This window comes from Leptinotarsa decemlineata, unplaced genomic scaffold (assembly GCF_025532065.1).
Source record: "Leptinotarsa decemlineata unplaced genomic scaffold, Ldec_3_MD MMD2_tig00000026_RagTag_RagTag, whole genome shotgun sequence".
NCBI classification, from domain to species: domain Eukaryota; kingdom Metazoa; phylum Arthropoda; class Insecta; order Coleoptera; family Chrysomelidae; genus Leptinotarsa; species Leptinotarsa decemlineata.
Window position 1 is genome coordinate 4744725 of NW_027412539.1, and position 25642 is coordinate 4770366.

The window sequence follows — 25642 nt, forward strand, 5'->3', positions numbered from 1 at the left end:
TAGTTTTATAGTTTTATATGATTAAGTAGCGATAGCTAATATGTGTAATTTTGTTTGTTTGTTTTTTATTTAATTATTTTAACCAAGCTTTGTCAATAAGATAATAATCTTCAGACAATAAAGCATATTTTGACTTTGACTTTTTTATTTGTGAATTGTAAATCTAAAATTATTAATATTTAGCTTAGGGTTGCCAGCGCATGAATTTTCTTAGCAAAGCAGCTTGGTTTATTGCTTTCTTCATCTTCAAGGTATTGTAAAATAATTCTGTTGTTTAGTTTTGCACCACTCTCATGGGTTTCTCAGTCTGGGTTTCCCAGTTGGTCCTTCCAATGTATGTTTTTCAAATTCCCTTAAGCAGCCCGTATTTCAGGCCTATTTTCACGTAAATTTTTCAAATCCCTTTTTGATCCTTGTGCCCCTTGTCTTAGGAACTACTCCTTATTATAACATTTTCTCACCTACTAGCTCTAACTAGCTAAGTAGAATATATACCATCATCTTGTAAAATTATAAATAAACCATGTCTTTTCTACAGTACAACTTGCCAGTTATTTATCTTATCTATCTTTTCTACAAGCTCTTATATACTTCTTGTGTGTATTGATCATTCATACTCACGATAATTACTAGATGAAGATCCATTCTAATTTCATACTCTACAACTTACGTTTTTACATTCACAAACTTTATTGTCAAAAATATATCACATATAGGTTTATATGAAAGTAGTTATTTCAGACGGGCCTTTTTTTCAGTTTCTGTCTGAAAGTTACACGAATTACACATCTCTGTATGGAGTTTATTTTGAAATTATTTACTTTTCATTTCTTTAGAAGATTTCTACATTTCTTGGTATAAAGATGGAGAAGTAGAAAGCCAAAACCTTCCTGTCCCAAAAATTGATCGAGTGCTTCAAATTGAAATGTTTTACGTTTAACTCGTAAGCATGCAACCAACATACCACACAAAAAACAATGCATCTATGATCTAATACCAGACAGCATCAATTCGATCGTGAATGCAATGTTTGAATTTTTTTATCTTATTTATAATAATTCTCAGAGCAAGAAATGACAATGATAATCCTTGACGTCGAAGACTGGCTCTGCAATCGACCTCCATGCGGAACCTTCGTTTGAAACCTCCCTTCAACATTGATATTCTTGGTTAGAGTTCCTTAATCAATTTCATACAGTTGATCTTTGTGAAAGGAGTCCGCACATACTGGGATAGTGGAAAAAAACATTCTCAAAAAGTCTTTAATTTACTTAACCAATAATTATTCTGTACAGATACATTCACAAGATGATATTCCATATTCGAGATCTTACATTATCAATCTTATGTTACACCTAAAACTAAATGCAAGCGTACAAAAATAGCCACAGTCCTATGACATGATGATATGACATATTTTGATATGATGTGAAAATTAAGACCTGACCAAACCAATGTGGTCACGATATAAATAACTGACTAAATAATGTATGAGAGTTATAACGACACTCAAATGAGCTACTATATTGAATTTCGAAATGGGGTCAGATGAGCTGTGGTAACTTTGAAGATCAGCTTGATCTGAAACAGAAACAAACTTCAGTTTTTTGGTGCATAAAACAATAATTCAACAATGAAGATCTGAACTCATTTTTTAAAAATTATCTAATAATTGGTAGGTTTTAGTAACGAAATTTCAGATGGATAATATGGATTATTTTTAAATTTAAAATCTATTTGGAAATTCAGAGAATCACCCTGTACAATGTTTGCCTGTTGCTATGCTATGAGGATCCTTTGTTGCAACTGTCGCATTTATGACAATATTGATTTTTTCACAATTTCAAAGTAACCTCAAATATTTTATTCCTACAGTTTCCTACAATTCCTACAGTTTAGGATTCTGGACAAAGTCTTAAATCAACATATTCCAAAATATTTGAAATTCTGCAGCGACTTTCAGTATGGTTTTCATGAGCAAATATCAACAAACGGTGTTTCATGCGGTTTTTTAATATTCACGCTTGATATTTCCAAAGAATTCGACCAATTGATAGGTAGAAGTGGCTTACAAAACAGGTCGTGCACTTCAAGTATGTTGGTGAAACTGAACGGACTATAACAACTCGTAACAAAGAACAAGTTTCATAGACCAGAAGAGTCTAGTGTTTCTCAATATGCTTAAGGGGCAACCACAGAATATGTGAAAACTGCTTGAAACCGGTACATCACACCATGATTTTAGATGCGTTTGTAAGTTACAAAATCGTAAAATATAGAATGAGGTCTATCAGCGACCAAAGTTCCATTCCAAATGCCCCGTTGTTCACTCACATTAGTTGAAATTACAAATATGAAATACAGTGCATTTCTTTAATGTCCCTCCCAATTTTATTTTTTGAACATGTCAACTCAAAAAATTGAAACTTGAAGTAATGAAATTAATGCATGAATACTTTATTTTGAAGTGAAATTGACAAATGAATAATTGTTGAGATGGCAGTACATCCTAAACAGTCTACCTATTCATTCCGTCGCGAATGTTTGTGAGATGTCTCCTTCTACTATGTGGAGACTTTCTAAGAGGAATAGGTATCATCTATATAAAATTAAAATGGTACACCAATTAACTGAAGATGACCTGATCGAAGAACAGAATTCTGCGAAATCATGACGGAAACCATTGCAAGGCATCCTACCTATCTCCACAATATTTGTTTTAGTGACGAATGTACATTTTTTTAAACGGCAATGTTCACAGACAAAATTGCCGTTATTGGAGTGATACCGACCCTCACGTTTTCCGGGAAACAAATACCCAATATCAAGAAAAAATTAACGTTTGGGCAGGAATATTGGGAAACCATATTGTAGGAACTCTATTTATTGATCAAAATTTAACAGGGGAACTGTATTTGAATATGCTGGAAACTACTGCTGACCCTCTCATTACTGAAATCGTCGAAGCGAATCCTAATGAATTTGATATGGATATTGTGAGGTGCTGGTTAGCCAGTTGAACGGTCAGTTGAAAAATTCGTAAACTGATCTGTGGTACAGATTCCTAACGAAAATGGTTTGAGAAGTACGTCAAAAGCAGTTATTTCATCACGACGGGGAAAATGTTGTTGTTTTTGGTTGATTTTGTTCGCTTTCTTGTTTCTATTAATGAATTTTGTTCACTTTGTACGTTCAAATATTTTCTCTTGATATGTTCATATTAGGTTTATTCGAAAGTTTTGACTATTTTTGGGAGGTCACTTCAAACTGTAATGTCTCAGTGGAAACTTATTCAATTCAAACGAAATAGGCGCCATTTGAATCTGGACTTTTGCTAACGGATGATGAGTTGAATAATTCCGTCAACATGAAAATTATATGCTCGGGATTCGATGAAGTCTAGTTGCCTGGTCTTGATTGACAAAGCTTCTACCGGTGAGTAAGTAATCGAAGTGCTTGGAAAGATGGTAGTGTGTTGGCGAGTGGTCTGAGGAGTATCGTGTGTGAGGCAGAACTTCGTATCTCAACTGTTTTTTTTTCCGATGCTGATTTATGAAACGTGCGGATAAGCGTTGTCGTGGGCAGGTTCGGACCACTTCTATTGACCAGTGCCAGCTACTGCTGATGCATTTTCAGTAAATTTCATCGACTTCTTCACAATAGGAATCTGCTGTGATAGTTTGGCCTGGTTGTAGCAAGTGAATCACACTCGCCGCTGACCACCATACCACAGTAAAAATCAACCAGTAAGTCCATTCTCACTACTTTCATTCATGAATTCACAAAGTTCTCGGTGACCTCGAAACGAAGTGCGGAGCCAATTTCTTTTTTTCACCATAGGCGTGTGTTCGTATAAAAATTTAAGGATATTATAAGAAGATTTGGTAGTAAGTTACTTATTCCGTACTACAAAAACTAAAATCAATAATAACAACAGCGAATAAACTAAACACAATATCAATTTCTGACCGTTTATTATAATTAATCCGATGCCCGTGGTACCGTCAAATCCTTCGATACTACAGCACTGGACGCCTTGGATGAGAATCTCATCCTAAGAGCGGTTGAAGGTCTCCGGCAACTCGGGCGGATCACGTGGTAAAAGAGCCTACTGGTAGTATTATTCTACTGTGACTATACACTGATCATGGTCTTTTTTGGTGGGTTTTTCCTTTGTGATGTTCCTGAGTGGCTCACCGGTGTTCTAAACGTCTACTGTTATTATACAGGGTGTAACTAAATGAGTGTAATACATTCAACGAGGTGATTTCTCATCGAAAAAAAGATAGGATCTTTCATATAAAGGAATTTCATTGGAGCATTCCTTGTTAAGATACAGCCCCTCAAAGGGGGTACATAAAATTTGTATAACAATTTTTTTCACAAGCACTGAAGAAGTTACAATATTGAAATTGACCTGATGTTTTGTACTACCAAAAAGACACTTAGCCAGAAATTTATTTGGTTTACCCCATGGTTGTGAGGGGTGGAAAACGCAACCCCTAAAATTTATTTCCAATGTAACTTTTTGTCTTATCATTTGTTAACCATTTAAAAATGTATTTTCGATAGCCTGTTTCATTCTAAACAAAAACTGTCTCTTGGGTTTTTTGACCAAAATAAACCAGTTCGCAGCAAAAAATCATTTTACGAACAACTACAGAGATAAATCGTCATAAATGCGAAAATACAAAACTAATCTATCTAGTAGGTCGCTATTAGCGATAGTGACAATTAAATTGGTATGACGCTGTCAGTTTGTGAATTCTCGAAATTGAATTAATACTAATTGTGTGTTCATGTTCTGTTCTTAATTTGTTACTTTAATAATTCACTTGTTATTAAAATGGCATACACAAATGAGGAAATGGCTGATATGCATTACGTTTACGGTCTGTCGCAGGGGAATGAGTTAGAAGCTTCTAGAAGTGTATCCGAAATGTATCCTCAACGGCAGCATCCTTCACATAGAATATTTGCTCGACTTCATCAACGATTACAAGAATATGGTTCATTCGACAAAAGAACGCAGGATTGTGGTCGCCATCAAGGAGTACGAACACCACAGCTTGAGGAAGCAGTACCTAATTTGATTGAAGAACAACCTACTACCAGTAGGTATTAGAAATATTGCTTTCCAGCTAAATGTTGATCATATGACGGTATTTCGAATTTTAAAGGAACAACTCTTATACCCTTACCATCTGCAACGAGTACAGGCACTGTTACCGCGAGGCTTTCCGAACCGTCTTGAATTTTGCAATTGGATGCTGGAAATGATTAGAAGAAATTGTGACTTTCTGAAGACGATAGAATTCACAGACGAATGTAGTTTTTATTGGGACAAGATTAATAATTTTCATAATTACCACATATGGGCTGATGAAAACCCTCACGCTATCGTCGAAACTAACCATCAAGAACAGATTTCTCTTAACGTGTGGCTCGGAGTTATTGGGGATGATTTAATTGGGCCTCATTTTCTACCTCCTCGATTGAATGGTGAGGCATACGTTCAATTTTTAAGAGAAGTGCGTCCAGTACTGCTGGAGGAAGTTTCTTTGGGCGTCAGAAGGAATATGTTTTTTATGCATGATGGGGCTCCCGCCCAATTTAGTTAAGTAGCATGCCAGCATTTAACTGAAACATATGCAAATCAGTGGATAGGTCGAGGAGGACCACAGAACTGGCCCGTTCGATCCCCGGATCTTAATCCTCTCGATTTCTCTATTTGGGGCCATTCACAGCATTTGGTTTATCGTACTCCTGTTCGTGGCTCAATGCGCCGACGTCTAGATGCATGCGTAATGTCTGAAGGTACGCATATTGAACATTTACTATGATTTCTACATGTTGTGTGTTTTGTTATTAATGAATTAGTTTTGTTGATTACCCTTCAATCTTTTAATGCAGGTACTAACTACAAAATAACAATGAATCCAGTTCGCATTTATGACGATGTATCTCTGTAGTTGTTCGTAAAATAATTTTTTGCTGCGAACTGGTTCATTTTGGGCAAAAAACCCAAGAGACATTTTTTGTTTAGAATGAAACAGGCTATCGGAAATACATTTTTGAATGGTGAACAAATGATAAGACAAAAAGGTACATTGGAAATACATTTTAGGGGTTGCGTTTTCCACCCCTCACAACCATAGGGTAAACCGAATAAATTACTGGCTAAGTGTCTTTTTGGTAGTACAAAACGTCAGGTTGATTTCAATATTGTACCTTTTTCAGTGCTTGTGAAAAAAATTGTTATACAAATTTTATGTTACTCCTTTAAGGGGCTGTATCTTAACAGGGGATGCTCCAATGAAGTTTCCTTATATGAAAGATCATATTTTCTTTTCGATGAGGAATCACCTCCTTGAATGTTTTACACTTATTCAGTTACACCCTGTAGAGGATCCACTTTTCATTACATGTGACTATCCGAACCAAAAAAGGATATTTTTGGTTACGCAAAAGCAAAGAAAAACAGACCTTGAAACGTGACAATTTCTGTCGATCGTTCAAATCGTGGGACAACCATTTCTCGAGCTTTTCGACCTTCCCAATACGTTTCAAACCATCAAAAACCGCATGGGAGCTGACGCCCAGTTTTCCGCCATCCTACGCACCGTTTGTGATGGGTCAGTCTCCACCAGGGTCCTCGAATCCTCCGTTCTGGATTACTGTAGCTCATCTTCGAAGTTTATCTTCGGGGCTGAAATCTCCGGAACCAAATTTCGCGAAACATCGTCGAACTTTTTAAATGCTTGGTTGATTTTTCTGCCTGTTTCGGCAGCGCTTTGGTTCAACTCCAATTCGTGAAAAAAAATTGACCGAAAATCGCTAACGAGGTAAGAAATTAAAATTTGGAAAAAAATCAACAGCATCAATGTATAGCGTACAAAATTCTTTATCGATCAGTATCTACTACGACACAGTAAAAAAATGTTAATTGAAATATGGAGCTACAAAATACATGACATTAAAACGGACAAAACATTTGTAACAACCCAAATGAAAATATAATTTTGACATCACAATGATTGGAAGAGTTGAAAAATAAATAAATATTGACAGAAATTCACAGTTGGACTGGTGTCACCTCACAAACCACAAGAGGAGACTAAATCATCTGTCGGTAACAAATAAGACAGATGGGTATCCGCGGCTAGGCTAAACAGTGGAGACGGGAGTGGGTTAAACAACTTAGCAAATTTCAAATAGATCTTAATGGGCGCCAGGTAAATTTAATCCTCCAGATACCCTAAGTAACTCACAATATCAATAACTTACCAATTAATATTGGAAATAAAAGATAAAGATCCCCAATATGATTTATTCAGTAATCCTAACTTACATGGATTAACCAACAACGCTTCTAAGACAACAATGCAATATTCACACTACTACGCGATGTTCAGATGTCAATACAAGAGCGCGGTGTATATACCCACGAATTCAATCAGCCATAAATTACGATAGTAACGACGCTCAAAAAAAACTACAATACGTCGAGTAAAACTACCACGAAAATTGAGTAGGTGAAATCGTAAATACTAGTATTGGAAGGTTAAGACAAATTCGTTTGCGTCGCGTGAGCTCAGGCGTAGGCGCATCGGTGTCAACAAGCAATCGTGAAAGGACGAAAATACCTCAATTTCCGTTTCACAAATATCTATATCAATCAGGTATCAATAAACAAACTCTTGATCAATAAACGATAAACAAACACTATCTCAACAGGTATCAATAAACATAAGGGCAACAATTATTCAAATATCTCAGTATATCACAAATTTTAAATTAAATCAATTATAACTTGCGTGCTCCTTTTGGGCCACCCGGTATATGGTGTTAGGCTACCCCGTGGTTCGACGGAAGTGGATCACCCTGTAGTACTGCTGAGATGGATCACCCTGTAGTACGGCGGAGATGGGTCACCCTGTAGCACCACCAAGATAGATCACCCTGTAGGGCACAACAAGCTGGACCAGAAATGGATCACCAAATAAGACCCAAGAAGAAAATAGGAAAAAACCCTGGCCAAGGGGTTTTCTATACGTTTCTTCGTGTGCGGTGCTCTGCACGGAAGTCCTACTGGGACTTGATGAGTGACTGAGGGCCTTCTGTTTCTTATGAATCTAATTTCGGAAATCCTTCCACCTGGCACGAGTTCGGTAACCACCACAAATCCTCAAAAGAGCTTAAGTTTCAGACTGCAAATATCCACACCAAAATGACCAATCAGTCTTCCACTATACAATCCTGACTTGTAGAAATAATCCCCGTGAAGGATGGCACAAATACAACCATATATATCCTACAATCAGTCTGATGGTACGCTTTGAACTCCGAACCAAGCTCATCGAAGGCCAACTTCCGAATCAGTGATGTTTTTCGGGAACGAAAAATTGTGCCAATACAAAAATGAAAATTGTACTAAATTACGTTTAATTGTACTGCACTATGTAATATCATGGATCATCATAATAATGTAAGTGTTCTGTGAATCTATGATCATATTATGAATCATAATACAGGGGTGGGTGAAATTTTCATATCTAAACATGTACATAACACTTTTTTCAAATCGTCCTTTTTCTTGCATAATTTATTTTTCACGTGATCTGAAAATAAGGCATCCAGAACCAGTGCACAATCAAAAAATAAAATGGAGATATTGCACAAATTATGCCAGGTGTCAACAAAACATCATTTTATTATGTTCATGGGTCATGGCCCATGGGGTCTGTTGTCGAGATCGTGCGTTTGACAAATTATCGACAGAATGAAATACAGCGATATAAAATACGTATGCTGGACTGCGATACATCATCTGCATATTAATTCATAACTCAAGACTATTGTCTATCTGTCAAATATCGAATAAAAATTTTATTTTTTAGAAAAAGAAAGCAAAATTGTACTAAAATGGCGAAAGAGGTACTGCCGTACTGCATTTAGTTCGATTGTACTAGATTCAGTACAATTGTACTGCACGTAACATCACTGTTCCGAATACTAAGAGACTGCCACATCTGACAGCTAACCAGTTGTTGCCACAGTGCGTCCAATCTACACTACAAGCACCAAGGGGGCGCTGTGCACAACATCATACATCTATCAATTCCTCCACAGCCACTTGAGACAATATCAACAAGTCCATGACCCATCAAAACTCCTTCTCAAAGCAATGCAACCCTAAAACAACCCTTGACAATTTGAGTAACCGATCAATCCTCCACCCGTGAACAACTGTAGAACTAGTTCGGTGTAGTTCGTCGGAACGACACTACGAAAGTTCGGCAGATGTCAACGAACAGCTGTCTCTTAACCTTGTTATCGAATATTTACAAAATATTGTTCCAACCTATTTTCAACTATTTACCAATCCTTATTCATGCGATGGAATAGAAACATATAAGGTAAGTCGCCACATCCTTCCCTTTCAGTACAAATATTTAGGCATTCGTATTATGCAGAATATTTACCGAAAATATCAAACAGTATTCAGAAACCCAGAGCTAACTAATATTGTTTTTCAGGCGATATGGCTCTTATATGTAGTAATCCTTCTGGAAGTGATGAATAACAATCTATGCAAGAAATATTCTTGGAAAGGTATAGGGAATAAGGCAGACAACGGCTAAAAAAAATGATAGGTGAAGAAAACTGAGAAACAAACAATAACAACTATTTCAACCTAGCGAGGAATTTCGGATCTCCAACGTCGATTGGCAATAGGAGAATGCGTAAGTACTGGTCAAAGCAGTTAGTCAGGGAGCATACATTTATTCTTGTACATTTCAGGTATGGTTTTCTATGGAACGGAAGATTCCCATTACTATGATGTTAAATGAATAAAATCAACTTGTAACTGAATTACATTGTTAATATCCTTTGAATAAAAATCTTAAAAGGTAAGGTAGTGTTTTGAAAGGTCACATAAGAGCAGTTTGATCTAGTGCTAAATTGAAACGTAACACTGGCTAGTCCGAATAATGGTAGTGAAAATATAGATACCTTTCGTACCTGCTTCCAGACCGATTCTTCTTGAAGTGTCGTTGAGGAGTTTTTTCATGTTTTCTTCTCGAGTACCAGAAATCTTTTCATCGTAAGCTGAAAACAGATAAATATGTGATTGGCCGATACTTGATGAAAATGCATAACATTTCAGTAACACCTCATTGTAAGATTTTCACTGGACAGTTTCAACAGATAGTATTTTCTATAGCAATGTGCAATATATGAAAGTCATATATAATTAAGAGATGTGACGAAAATTTCATAATCCCTTTGAATATGTTTATAAAGGGTTTCCCGTGGATAAACTTTCCAACAATATTCGTTTTTTTATTAATTCATTTCCTGATTCACTCACGAATCATAGATTTTGGTATGAACACAGCTGTTTCAGAGATTATATATAGGGTAGATAAACTGTATTTAGCAATTATATCACTTTCTCATCTCCTGCGAAGAGGAAGACCAATCTTCCTCTTGAAGATGATCACTTGGTGATCGAAACACGTGTCGAGGTGTTGAAATAACAGTCTGGTATTGGGATAAAACTCCAGTTATATTCATAAGAAGTCATTCGGTGCTAAGTCAGGACTATACGGTGGATGACTCATCAAATTGATGTTTTGGGTGCTCAAAAATGAAGTTGTTTGAGCCGATGTGTGAGAGCTCGTATTGTTGTGGTGGAGAGTGATCCGCCTTCGGTGGTTGGTTTTCCTGATTTCTTGGAAGACAACTGGCAAACAAATGTTCGTGTACCACTCAGAATTGACTGTTCTGCCTTATTCTAGTGGTACGGTTGCGACATATCCAGTTTTTCCGAAAAAACACGCGACCATTTGCTTGGAAGTGCTTCGTGCGCAAACAACTTTTGTTGGATTTGGCTCGTCTTGAAACACTCATACAGTCGACTGCTGTTTACTTTCGGGCTTATACTCGTAAATCCACGATTCATCACCTATTACGATGTCGTATACGTGTTTCGAAGAACCGCGATCGTATTTTTTGAGCATTTCCATCGACACGACGCTTTTTTTTTAGCAATTGACAAATTGTGTGGGATCCAACGCGAACAAAGTTTTTTGACAGTGAAATGTTTATGCAATATTGAATGTATGGTCACACTAATGCCTAAGGTTGTCTCAATCTCACATGACGATCTTGCAATATCAGTTCGCGCACATCATCAATGGACGACCTTCACGAAATTCGTTTTGGAGTGAACTACGACCACGAATGAATTCACCATGTCATCGATAAACACTGGTCATTGATGGAGCTTCATCGCCAAAAATTGAATTAAGTTCATCCATGCAATGTTGCTGAGTTAATTCAGGTTGAAAGTTGTGAAAAATAATCGCACGTTGAAAGTTGTGAAAAATAATCGCATGAAAATGTTTACGATTTGATTCCATTTTTGGGTCGAGATGAATCTTTTAAGTTACTGTAAACGATACAAATAGCGCGCGTATATCAAAATGTTCTGAGTACGTATAAGCTCAAAAATGTCCAACTTTATAACGATAGAGCTGTCAGTTGCCAGATTGCAACACTAGGGTTGCCAAATCCCGAAACATAAAAGGCAACCTATCGTACTACACCAAACAGTGTATCACAAGTTGTCGATGGAAATTTAAGTTAGTAGTGGGCTTAGAGGATTGCCCATTATGAGGCCTTTTTTGTTGTTATACAGGCTGATTCACGGTGGATGGCACATTAGACGTTTCTGGCGAACCAGACAACGAATCACTTTGAAAATTTAATGGAGGGCATATTCGGACATTCTCTAGCCAACTGAAATATTTTCGACAATGCGGTGTTGCCGCTTCTATTAGAAAGCAGTAGCAACTTTGATTTTTCAAATGGAACACTCTGTATATAATATTATTTTTGGAATCTCCAACAATTGCCCGACAACTTTCCTTGATATTTACCTATACCTATCTGTTACCGTTTTCGAAATAAAAATTAATTTCAATTTTTTTCGAAAATCATGACTTCTAAAAATTCCGATATCTTTTAGTTAAGAAGAACTATGATATCGAAATTTGGTTTGGAGTTAGGTGATACTTGGACACTTCCCACACGTCAGCCTAATCTCCGTTACTTCAATACAGGGTGGTAAAAAAATACAGGTTTTCCGTTTGCTTGAAAAAGTTGCTGAAATTTGATTATTTTAAATGGAACACCCTGTATATTATTGAAAATTCGGAAAGCTGCTGAAATTTGCTTTCTTTCTATGTATATCATACCTATACCTAACTAGTCAAGTTTCGGACTTATGAACATTTATTTGTGAAAATGTCCCTTCAGAATGGTATTTCCATTCGGTATTTGGTAAGCAGACCATGATTACTATTTGACAGTAGCGTTGTGACATTCCCCTAATAATATCGACATTTTCGTCACTTCAGAAGTTGCAAATACCTTCAAAACGATGGAACAAAACTATTCAAACGAAGTTCTTATGAATTTGTTTATTATTTTTGGACAGTGTGACAAAATTATCAGCAGAACATGTAGAAAGTTCAATGAAATGTATCCGAATCTACCGCCAATGAACCTCAAGAAATTTATACGAATTCAGAACAATTTCAATGCATTTGGATCAACTTTAAAAGCACCAAGAAACTTGCCTCGACCCGTAACTTTCGAAGACAACCAGATTAATGTCTTAGCATATTTTCACGCATTTCCCGAGTCATCGATAAGAAGTGCTGAAGAAGATTTGGGTATAAAATATTCATCGGTTCAAAGAATCTTGCGAAGACATAAAATGCATGATTATAAATTCATCAAAATTCAAGCAATGAAGCCTCAAGATCCTCAACAGAGAGTAGAATTTTGTGAAATGTTGTTGACACGCATTCAAGAAGATCCACTTTTTTTAAATAAAATTATTTGGACTGATGAATCGAAATTTTCAAGAGAAGGGATTTTCAATTGAAAAAATCGTCATTATTGGTCCAGTGAAAATCCTCACGTCACAAAAGAAGCCGGATTTCAAGAAAAATTTAGTTTTAATGTCTTCTGCATGTTGATGGACAACAAATTGAGGTACGTGATATACGAGGAGTCATTAACATCCAGAAGCTACCTGAATATTTTGGAGAATACTGTAGACAGTTTCGTGGATAATCTGCCACTCGAAGATTATCGAAACTGTTGGTACCAACTAGACGGAGCTCCTGCACATTGCACAAGAGAAGTGAGCGCAGAACTGGATAGACTATTTGACGATCGGTGGATGAGGCGCTTGGGACCATGGAATTGGCCAGCGAGATCACCCGATCTTAATCCATTAGATTTTTATTTGTGGGGAATGTTTAAAGAAAAAGTTTACAAAATACCCGTGCGTTCGAGAGATGAATTGTTAGAAAGGATTGCCCAAACATTTGAAGATTTGGATCCCAATGAAATCAGATCTGCCACCACGAAAGCAGTCAACACCCGCATTTTAAAGTGCTTGGAAGTGAACGGCCAGCGATTCGAACATATTTTGAAATATTCCACATGATTGTTTTACTTTTTTATAATTATTCATATCAATATTTCCAATTTCAAGTTTCTTGGTGCTTTTTTAAAGTTTATCCAAACATATTGAAATTGTTCTGAATTCGTATAAATTTCTTGAGGTTCATTGGCGGTAGATTCGGATACATTTCATTGAACTTTCTACATGTTCTGCTGATAATTTTGTCACACTGTCCAAAAATAATAAACAAATTCATAAGAACTTCGTTTGAATAGTTTTGTTCCATCGTTTTGAAGGTATTTGCAACTTCTGAAGTGACGAAAATGTCGATATTATTAGGAGAATGTCACAACGCTACTGTCAAATAGTAATCATGGCCTGCTTACCAAATACCGAATGGAAATACCATTCTGAAGGGACATTTTCACAAATAAATGTTCATAAGTCCGAAACTTGACTAGTTAGGTATGGGTATGATATACATAGAAAGAAAGCAAATTTCAGCAGCTTTCCGAATTTTCAATAATATACAGGGTGTTCCATTTAAAATAATCAAATTTCAGCAACTTTTTCAAGCAAACGAAAAAACTGTATTTTTTTACCACCCTGTATTGAAGTAACGGAGATTAGGCTGACGTGTGGGAAGTGTCCAAGTATCACCTAACTCCAAACCAAATTTCGATATTATAGTACTTCTTAACTGAAAGATATCGGCATTTTTAGAAGTCATGATTTTCGAAGAAAAAAATTGAAATTAATTTTTATTTCGAAAACGGTAACAGATAGGTATAGGGCAATATCAAGAAAAGTTGTCGAGCAATTGTTGGAGATTCCAAAAATAATATTATATACAGAGTATTCCATTTGAAAAATCAAAGTTGCTACTGCTTTCTAATAGAAGCGGCAACACCGCATTATCGAAAATATTTTAGTTGGCTAGAGAATGTCCGAATATGCCCTCCATTAAATTTTCAAAGTGATCCGTTGTTTGGTTCACCAGAAACGTCTAATGTGCCATCCACCGTGAATCAGCCTGTAGATGGTACTGAAGAATTCAAAAAAACAATACTTTTGGAAACATCTACCTTTTCTCAGCTTCACAAACATCAGGTGAAACAGCGTCGAATGAAAATTGACAAAATTCAAGATGAAGCGCAAGTTCTTCAAAAGGAGCAAGATTCAGCTTGGAATAGAGAAGTGTTCAGAAGAGAAGAAGAGACGAAAGACTGTGATGGATAAACATGTAACAGGTATGAATATTACTGGAGTTTTTCCCAACAACAAACCGTTATTTTAACACATCGACACATGTTTCGATCATCAAGTGGTCATCTTCAAGAGGAAGAGGAAGTTTGATCTTTCTCTTGAAGATAATTACTTGGTAATCGAAACACGTGTCGAGGTGTTAAAAATAACGATTTGGTGTTGGAAAAAACTCCAGTAATATTCATTACTACACCAAAGGTTCCAAACAGTGCATAACAAGTATGTAACAGGTATGTGTAATCACAATTTTGCAAATGGTAGGTATGAAACCTAATATTTGTAAAATACCTAAAAAAAGGTTGGCAAAAGTAAGTTGTTTGAAAAACCATTTCTTTAAAAAGTTATTGAGGATGTTGCGGATATTGACTCTTGTCGTTTGAACTTGATTCTGGTTCAGGTTCAATTCTTCCTGAAGAATTGTTCACAAAAAATTTTGTTTTTTTACAGAATATCATCATTCGATCAAAAACTCAGTCATATACATAGTGAACTGATTGAATGGTTATTTGCAACTAGTCTGGACTTGATTTTGGTGAATATGATTAATTGATACATCTTGGAAAGAAAATTTAGTTGATGACAAAAATGTGCATTACTCGTAATACATACCTTGCTGCCTTTTATTGCTAGGGATATATTTATTTGGATCAGGTATTCCTGAAAATAAAAAAAATATTTATTTTTTTATCGAATGGGTACGTCAAAGTTCTCTAACTTTTTTATTAATTATTGTTTCAACATATAGCAGTAACTATTTGCGATGAAAGTGAATAAAATAACTTCATTTGATAACCGGGTGAGTTATGAATGAAATAGTGAAAACTACGGAGCAAAAAAATCAGTAACCTTAAGTTTATCTGACTATAAAACAGAAAATTGATGATATAATAGCAACAACTTACTGTAAACGTTGATGGTTCCTTCCATATCTCCCAGTGAATTTTTTGATATACATTTGTATACTCCATAATCTTTGGGTCCTATAGATTTTATCGTTAGCTTCATGTGTACTTTGTAGCCTTCCTCAATTATTTCCGGAACGTACTTTGCACCTGGAAAGTGAGACCGTTTAAATTTTTATCAATATTATATTGTATAGCCTAGTTTTATTCTACGTAATTTTTAAATGAGATTTTTTTCGGAAAGCAACTTTTGTCTATAGCCCCCTTGGAGTCATGACATTCTTGTGAGTGAATTGACCACTAGGTGGGAGTCAGAAGCCAAATTTTTGGATCACCTGAAATTTTTTGTTTTTGTTTTTTTATAACTTTTTATTACTGTATTCAAGATTGCTTCATTCCTCAGCAACTATTCGTATTTTAATAGTATAAACTGGTTTTTCGGACTGAAATTTGTCGAAAAATACTAATTGTTGTGCAATGAAATACCCATTCACAATTTATTAACAAATTCTTGGTATCCTCCAAGGTTGGAATCAGAGCCCAAAAATGAATAATTCCTGATCCAAAACCATAAATCTCTGTTTCGACCCATCGTAGGCCTCATTAGCCTACTCAAAAAAAAACATAAGCTTTCACCTCCGGAATCATGTTTGAAGAGAACAAATCCTGGCTAAATAGGTTAGGTTGAGTAGAAAGTGAGTGGGTCGTTACGACTCTCCACCGCAACCCGTGAGAGTTTATTGTGGCTCAAACCTATTCACAGTCTACCACATAAACCCAGCTTCTCAATGAAGCCGATTAGTTTATATGGTTTAGTTTTATACTGTTCGGTTTCAAGCTTTGCCAGAAGTCCATAAATGTTTTGGCCATCCAGGTGTTCAATGTTTGTTTGGCAAAACTTAAAGCGATGCCAATGACAGGTTCTGGTCCGATGAACCTTCTTGCAGCACCCTCCTCTGCAAAGTCAGCAGCCTCATTGCCTTTCAGGCCCGTATGGCCAGGAATTCAGACCAGAGACAATCTGTTTAGTCTTCCTATCGAGGAGAGTCTTTTTTGGCAGTTTGCTACCAATTTAGACGTTGCTCGGTAGAAGCCAAGAACTTCTAACGCCTCTTGACTGCCCGAGATTATTTTTATTGACTTGTGTATGAGGTTAGATTCTACCAATGTCGCCGTACACAGCATAGATTTCCGTTTGAAATATAGTCGCATAGGTTCCTGAGCAGGTTGATATCTCTTGGGCCTGCACCAGAACCTGAAGGTGTTTTTGATCCAACTCTGAACCAACAATTATCTGATCTTGATATTTCCTTCTCCCGGAGGATCCAGCTCTATTCACTTGGGAACAGTACTGTATGAGGCAGATTTAAAACATATTTTTTTCATAGTTGACGGGCATAGTGTCAAAGGTCATTCTCAGGATGTTGTGATTTCCAGTGTCGACCAGCAGTCTATTGTACTCTGTATCAGATTGATTTGTGCAATAGGTTAGGTTAGGTTAGGTGCACAAATCTATATGCAGGCCAAATAGCCTCTTTCTCTGGAAAAATGTGAAAAGGAGGTAGATCTTGGAAGGATCTCCCTGGCCGCTGACGGTTTGTTACTGACAGCACCACAGACGGCCGGACAAGCTTGTTTTTGTGAGCCAGAGGTTCGCCTGAGTCGTTTTCTGTGAAACCTCTGGTCACCAGGCAACTTCTCCCTAAGCTTTGTGTTAAAATTTTTCAAAGTGAGCGTTCAAGATGAATTTTTTGTCAAGGATAATGCCAAAATATTTCACCTCCGTTCCAAATCCTGGTAGGCCAATCAGTACGTTGTACGTTGACTGCGAGGACGAAAGTTATAATGATTATGATGATGTATGTTGCAGTAGCAGACGAAACGTTTGGTTCAGGTTCCACACGAGTGAAAGCTGTAGAGAAAGACGAAACAATTGCTTATCTTCTTTCTTACTCAGGCTTGTCCTTTGAAATCAGTACAGCAATGCATTCGAGTTGGGCCACGAATACTCTCAGGGAAAGCTGCAGTGGAAGACAGGATACAAATCTCGTTCGGTAATCGATGTCAAAGCTAGATTTTATATTTGACGATCTTCTGCAGCCTTGTTTACCTATCATATTCGAAGATCATATAGACGGTGTCTTCATAAGAGGACTAGACATTGCCTCCACTTATGAAAATGCCTTGTTACGGTTTGATTTATTTTCACATAAATCAATATTACCAGTGAATTGATGGATGTATGTAGCCCATTACTAAGTCATAGGAGATCATCATAAAAAAAAAATTACATTTCCATAACATAAAAACTAGAGGCTAGAGAACTACAATTTGAGCGGTTGGTGGACTCAGTAATAAGCGAACATGAAAATTTAGACTTTCACTAATTGGCAACAATTTTAGGCGAATTCGCCAAAATTAAAAACCAGGGTAACTCGCCAAAATTAAAAACCGACCAATTCGCCAAAATATACAAAATTCATGCAAACGATCTAGTATCACGATCAAGTGAATTCCCGTATCGAGAGGAGAATTAGATCTCTCTCTCTCTCTGTTTTGAAAGTAAAACAATCTTCTGGTGAATTCGTCAGAATTTAAAATCAAAGAATTCGAAAGTGTATTGCGATATTTTGGCGAATTTACCAGGAATAGAAAAATGGCCTGCCAAAATATTGAAAATACTTGGGAATGAGAGAGATTGAAATTTTTCTCTTCAAGTAAGAATTCACCTGATTTTAAAATAATTTCACGATTCCATATAACTCCAGAGAATTTTCTCAATTTTGGCGAATGCTTCGGTTTTAAATTCTGGCGAATTAGCGAAAATTGTTGACATTTGGTGAAGGTTTCAGTCTTCATGATTTATTGTTTAATGTAATGAGACATCTAACCGGATTACATATCATTTTATCACTTGATTCAGAAACAAGGAGGTGTAATAGTGTCAGGGAAGAGAGAGATAGATATATATATATATATATATATATATATATATATATATATATATATATATATATATATATATATATATATATATATATATATATATATATATATATATATATATATATATATATATATATATATATATATATATATATATATAAAACGTACACACATGTACATATTTTATGGAAAGTGAACTCTTTCCAACTGTAATGGAGCCTGTCAATAGAATTTTCCGTTGGTTTCTTCAATTGATGAAACTTCGAAATACGATATCATGCGTGAATATTTTTATGTTTCCAAAAATTAGTGTACATCAATTGTGGAAGGTTGAATTTTCAGGAGTCTACCATGATTTATTTGAATTTCACTATAGGTTATTCAGGTGGTAATATTTTAAAACAACAGGACATCACAAACACCTCATGCATAACAAATAAAAATTACAATACTAATTTTTGTTTTAATATCTCTGAGCATAACATAGAAAAACCATATTGACTTCATGATTCTTTGAACTATAACCTGCTTTGTCTTTTTCACCATTATATCAAGAGAAATATATTGAGTTTAATTTTCTCAATTGGAATATTGAGTATTGGTGAAGATCCTGCTACCAGATGATGAAAACAATAATCTTCATTACCAGTCTCCTGATGTAAAATAAGTACCTGATCTTAAGGTATCGAATATCATCATTTTTTGCAGAAAACAATGATATAAAGTAACACCAGAGCAATTTAAGCGGTTAATTCGCTAAGCGCCAGTACCGATTTTCGACTCTGAGGTCCTGAGTTCGAACCCAATTTATTTTTCTGGTGAAGAAAGTGGGTTAATTGACAGGACTAGGAATGGCCATGGTGCATACTAAATGGCTTGGATAGTTTTTATTATAACTACAATATAACTACACAGAACATAATGATCTTGACCATAGTAGTCAATACCGTTGACAGAAAAATAATAGAACCTAATGATAATGAATTATCTTACTGTGAGGTATGATTTCTCCAGAATCTTTAGTCCAGTAGTTGATGGATTTAGGAAAAGCTTGTGAGAAACATTCCAAAGTGACTTGCTGATCATCGTAAGCCCCGATAAGCTGATATTGGATATATACCGATGGAGAAACTGAAACAAAAAATAGGTGATGATTATTAACCTGTTCATTCACAAACCTATTCGGCATTACTTGCATTGAACAAGTTCGAGATGGATAGTAAATTGATTGCTCAATGTGGTATATCTATATCTATACTAATATTATAAATGTAAAAGTTTGTGAGGATGCATAAATGAATGTATTTATGTATGTTTGTGGCCCTTTCACGCCTAAACGACTGATCGGATTTAGATGAAACTTTACAAATATACAGCTTATACATCAGAATAACATATAGACTGAAATTTTCAAAGATTATGTGTGATTTTAGTTACAATATAACGATAAGCATTAAGTAAGCCGGAAAAATTCTTGCTCCCTGAGAGGTGCGCTGCCTATACCGTTGGAGTTACATGAAGATATTGTACCGTAAGATTGTTTATCTTGAATAGTCCTAAATAATAGTCTGTGATAGCATATATCTACCTTGATAGCATATATCTACTTCCTAAATGGTTGCCACTATATGCAAAATACTGAGCCATAAATACAATTGAATTGGATACTTCTTTTACAATGCAAATTTTGAAATATCTCTTGAATTCTTATAAAAATTGATACATTTGTTGTTTGAAGTATTTAATATAGATAAACTTTGTCTTTTACACTAAGTAATTTGAACGAATCGTTCAAAAGTTGCCACGATAAAATTAACTTGACGCAACGCAGTGACCTATTACGCGTCGCGTCTCCTGTAAAACGACGGGGGACGATGCAGTTGGCATAGTTTTTTAGTAACTGTATTTTTGGAGTGAAAATATGAATTACTAGTTGTTGCCCGCGGCTTTGCCCGCGTAGAATTTGGTTTGTCACATGAGTTTCGTAACAGACCAATCCGAATAAATAGTTACAATATTTTTTTAATAACCCAAAACTTCAGGTTTCCAATATTGAAACTGACGAAACTCAATACAATTTTTAAACCCTATTTTTTTCCCTTGGGGGTGGAAATTCCTAATTCCCTTGATGCTTATTTATGCTATGCAAAGAACCTACCTGCATATTTCAAGATTCTAGTTTCATTCATAGTTATCATTCAACAACTTTTTTTCTTCTGTGTCTGAATGTAGCCGTTTTCTCTTGGTTGTAATTGAAATTTTAACTTTGAACTGAGTCATAACATGTCTATTTGATTTTTGTCACCTCAGTATCTGTTTTCTCCTTGTGAATGATAAACGAGATGCTAATTGTGAGAATTCAATCGAAAGAACCCATATACCACTCCTCGAACGATCCTTTCTGTCGATGAGTTCGTGGAGGGAGACATTAGCAAATTGTGATTTCTTTTTTGAACTTTTTCAAGGACTTCATGTATTTCTTTCATATATCTGTCGCAACATAGCGTGTATTCTAATGATTTAATGATTATATACTTTCGGAGAGTCGATATTTTTACTTTTTGTGCTTTTCCAGAGCGCATAAAAAGAAAATTAATTGGCATCGACTTCAATGAAGTTGCGTGAGTAAGAAATGGGCCTTCACAAAAATAGACTTCTGCAGCAAATATCAAAGAATCTTAATGTTGACTTGGGAAAGTGAATATATTATTACCTTTCCATTGAACAACATATTGATTTCAATGAAAAGAGAAATGAAAATTTCTATGTTTTTTACCACTTTTATTTATAAAAAGTGGTAAAAAACATAGAAATTTTCATTTCTCTTTTCATCATGATCTCCTACCACATAGTAACATCCATCAATTTATATTGATTTCAGGTTTCGCCACTATTTGATTATCTTCATCAAATATGTACTTGTGATGCATTGTTTGGAACTTTAATGAAATGATTAAAGACACTATTGTCTAATTAACACTAGTTGATTTTATTTATACGACCGGTTTCTGGTTTGACCGCATTATCAAGTAGAAAACTGAAATGTCAAGTTTGAAAACTCGGTTATATCGGGAGTTTTCAGGTAAGATGTAAGGACAGGTATTTGAAAAACAGGTAGTTGGACGAATCAGGATGTTAACTTTAAAATTCAACACTGAAATTTCTAGGGGAACAACCCCTAGAATTTTCAGTGTTGAATCAACTTATAAATTCAACCCCTGGAAATTTTAGTGTTGAATTTTAAAGTTGGCATCCCGTTTCGTCCAACTACCTATCTATCAAATAACTGTCCTTACATCTCATATACTGTTTGGAACCATCGGTGTAGTAATTAATGTTATTGGAGTATTCAATTCAAACACCAAACCGTTATTTGTTACACCTTGACACGTTTTTCAATCACCAAGTAATCAACTCCAAAAGGAAGATTAAACTTCTCCTTTATCTTTCTCTTGAAGATGATCACTTGGTGATTGAAACACGTGTTGAGGTGTTGAAATTAACTGTTTGGTAATGGGATTGAAACTCCAGTGATATTCATCAAATATATTACTGAAGGAGGTAGGGATATCATAATTTACAATTTTGAAACTTTCGCCAAAAGTGATAATTTTTGTCGATCGCTCGTAGAGCACTGACTTTGGAGCATTTTGATTTTTCCAATACGTTTCAAACCATCAAAAACCACATAGGAGCCGACGCCCAGTTTTTGCTCTATCCCATGTACCGTTTGTGATGGGTCAGTCTCCAAGAAATTTCGCAAACCGACTTCGAACGATGCGTTCATTAACATTATCATTGTCAAATGTCTGGTTGATTTTTTGGGCTGCTTCGGCAGGAGTTTCGTTCGATTTGAATTCGTATAAGCAACTGTCGAAAAATCGTAATAGTAATAAGCTGAAAAGAGTCGAAAAATAAAATTTGGAAAAAATGATTAGCATTATTGTATAGTCAATGTATAGAGTACACAATTGTTTATGGATCAGTATATACCATGACACAGCAGATTGAATATTCATTGAGATATAGAGCTACGAAAAGACGTGACATTGAAACGGATAAAACTTGTGAAATAATTTAGTATCATCAATGTCACATAGAACAATAGTCTCTACTATTTTTTCAGTGTTTATTTTTTATGACCGTCAGAAATATGAAAAATGTATGAGGAAATGAATTACATTATACAATTAGTTTTATCCATTTTCAGTGCCTCCTTTATTATCTTCAAAATGTGGTAGAAGGTGATATACGACTTCACTAATCGTTCAAAGCCTTCAAATAATATTATCAATGTCGAACAAACTAATGGCCTCTATTTTCTCAGTGTTCGTTTTTATGACCATCAAAATAAGAAAAAAATTATGGGAAAATAACTTACATTGTACAACTAATTTTATCCGTTTGCTAACGGATGGTGGGATTCCATTGGTCGCTATACAAAGGTATGATCCCATGTGGTCTCGGTTGACATGTGTGAAGTTCAATCTTGGTCCGGCGTAGTTCAGAACTGCAAAAGTGAGGAAGTATAATAATGAAAAACTTCAAGTGTTTACGGAATTACATTCACGAGGTCTGTAAAAAATGAGGTGAATTTTCATTTATTTCAAAAACTATTTATTTATTCATCAATTTTCATTCCTTTCCCTTCGAAGTAGTTCCCCTTAGGGGAGGACTACTTCGAAGTAATTCTGATATGCCCTTTTTAGTATGTCCTCGAGCTTTCTCAGCGATTCAGTTTTTATTTCACCAATCGTCGCAAAACGCCGTCCTTTCATGGATTTCTTCATTCTTTGGAACTGTGATATCCTATATACAGGGTGTAACATAAGTATGTTAAAATATTCAAGTGACGTATTCCTGAGACAATTTTAAGAAAAAAAGTCTATATGTAATTGTGTCCGAAAATGCTTCGTTTCGGAGAAACGGGCTGTTGAAATTGAATTTTTTTGTTCGCTTTTTGAAAATAATTCTTGCAAAAACTAAGATATTTGCACGAAATTCGGTACTCGGAGTTTTTTTGACGTGGGAAATCATAATTTTGTATTAATTTTCATGTAACATCTAGAGGGCGCTGCGTACGCTGTCATTATTTATTTCAAATTGCCCTAACTTTTTTGACAGTAAACTAAGGTACACCTTCTCAACAACGCTGGAGGTGATCGTTTTCGAGATATTTACAATTTTCTATATCGTTGCACATTACTTTATAGCCAAATTTGATTTCAATAATTTTTGTCACTCTCCGCTTGCAAATTAAGTTAATTAAATAGAGTAGGCTATGAAAGTTTGTTTATGAAAATAGAAGTTCGCTGTCACATTTTTAACTATTAATTGACAAATTCACAGTTCGGAGTTTATAGAGTGATTTTTTGGTACCATGCCCGACTCTACGAATGTTGAAACGGCTGATATGGTTTTTGCATACGGCTTGGCTGACGGGAATTCAAGCGAGGCCAGACGCATCTATCAGGAAAGGTATCCCCAACGCGTGACTCCTTGTGCAGCGACATTTGCGAATCTATTTCGGTGACTTTCCGAATCTGGAAGCTTTGAAATGAATTCTGCAGTAGGACAGCCACGGACTACAAGAACTGTAGAATTGTAGGAGGCGGTTCTCGAATAAATTAGTGAACATCCAGAGGCAAGTACAAGGAAAATTATTCAAACTTTAAATGTGAGTCACATGGCAGTTTACAGAATTTTAAAAGAACAGCAATTATATCCTTATCATATTCAACGTGTCCAGGCACTTACGCTTCGTGATTTCCCACCACGTATCGAATTTGCTCAATGGCTTCAAAGAAAAGTCGCAAATCCTCTTCACAGATGAGGCTAATTTTCCAAGAAATGGTATCATGAACTTCCATAACAACCACATGTGGGCGGAAGATAACCCACATGCGATAATGCAAACTCATTTCCAAGACAGATTCTCTTTTAATGTATGGGTAAGCATAATTGGGGATTATTCAATTGGGCACTATTTTCTCCCCTTACGTTTGAGATGCTTACCTACATTTTTTGGAACGCAAGCTTCCCCACCTTATGGAAGATGTTTCCATTGGTCTCTGAAATCACTCTTGGTTTATGCACGATGGAGCTCCTGCTCATTTTAGTGTGATAGCAAAAATTTTTTCAGACGTAGCATATCCCCAACGATGGATAGGAAGAGAAGGCACTGAGCATTGGCCCCCGACGTCACCGGACCTCAATCCCGTCGATTTTTCCTTTTGCGGACACCTAAAATCACTGGTTCATGCTAGCCCTATTGAAAACGAGGAAATGTTGAGGGATCGCATCATAGCTTGCTGCGAAACGATAAGAAACACTCCGAGCATTTTTCAACGGGTGCGGAATTCTTTGATGAGGAGAGCAGAAGCTTGTAATACTGTTGGGGGTCGTCACTTTGAAAAATTGTTGTAATAGTTGTTTCGTTCAATTTTTATATGTTTATTCACCTAATAAATAACATAGTACTTCTCCGAATTTCCTTTTTTGCGAACTCCTGTAGCACTTTCTAATTGAATAATTGAACCTGATAATTTTTGTTAATTTGGATTGAATAAGCAGTTCGATAATGCTCAGTTCAGAAGAAGTCTGTTCGGGTATACTGCATATGAACTTTGATGAAAATGACTAAAATTGCAGAAAAATTATGACAAAAACCTACCATGTTTTGAAAAATTTCAACAATCTGTATTTCGAAAACGAATCATTCTTCGTTGAACAATTTAAAGAAAAAAGTTGTTTATTTTGACGAGATCCACCACATACTCAGTTTTTGTAATGTTCTCAGCAACTTCACTCATTTACATTGTAAATATCTCGAAAACGATCACCTCCAGCGTTGTTGAGGAGTTGTACTCTTTCACTTGGAATAGGTGTGGAAATTAGGTTTTCTCATGAAAAGTACCAAAAGTTTACTGTCGAAAAAGTTTGCAATTTGAAATAAATAATGAGAGCGTACGCAGCGCCCTCTAGATTTTACATGAAAATTATTACGAAATTATGATTTTCCACATTAAAAAACCCTGGG

The 25642-nt window shown here is 35.7% G+C and overlaps 1 protein-coding gene across 3 annotated transcripts in view; it reads right to left on the reverse strand.

Moving 5' to 3' along the window:
* Positions 1-1248: 1248 nt before the first annotated feature.
* The window catches only part of LOC111507021 (neurotrimin), a 404616-nt gene continuing 380222 nt past the window's right edge, over positions 1249-25642 (reverse strand). For 2 of the 3 annotated variants that reach the window (XM_074171642.1, XM_074171640.1), the window contains exons 5-10: positions 22985-23113; positions 19597-19734; positions 15658-15807; positions 15365-15412; positions 10018-10113; positions 1249-1581 (exon numbers count right to left, since the gene is read on the reverse strand). In XM_074171642.1, the coding sequence (XP_074027743.1) occupies positions 1436-1581; positions 10018-10113; positions 15365-15412; positions 15658-15807; positions 19597-19734; positions 22985-23113 (707 nt within the window). In that variant the 3' untranslated portion in view covers positions 1249-1435. The remainder of the gene's footprint in view (positions 1582-10017; positions 10114-15364; positions 15413-15657; positions 15808-19596; positions 19735-22984; positions 23114-25642) is intronic. The other variant, XM_074171641.1, reaches the window with a different exon arrangement.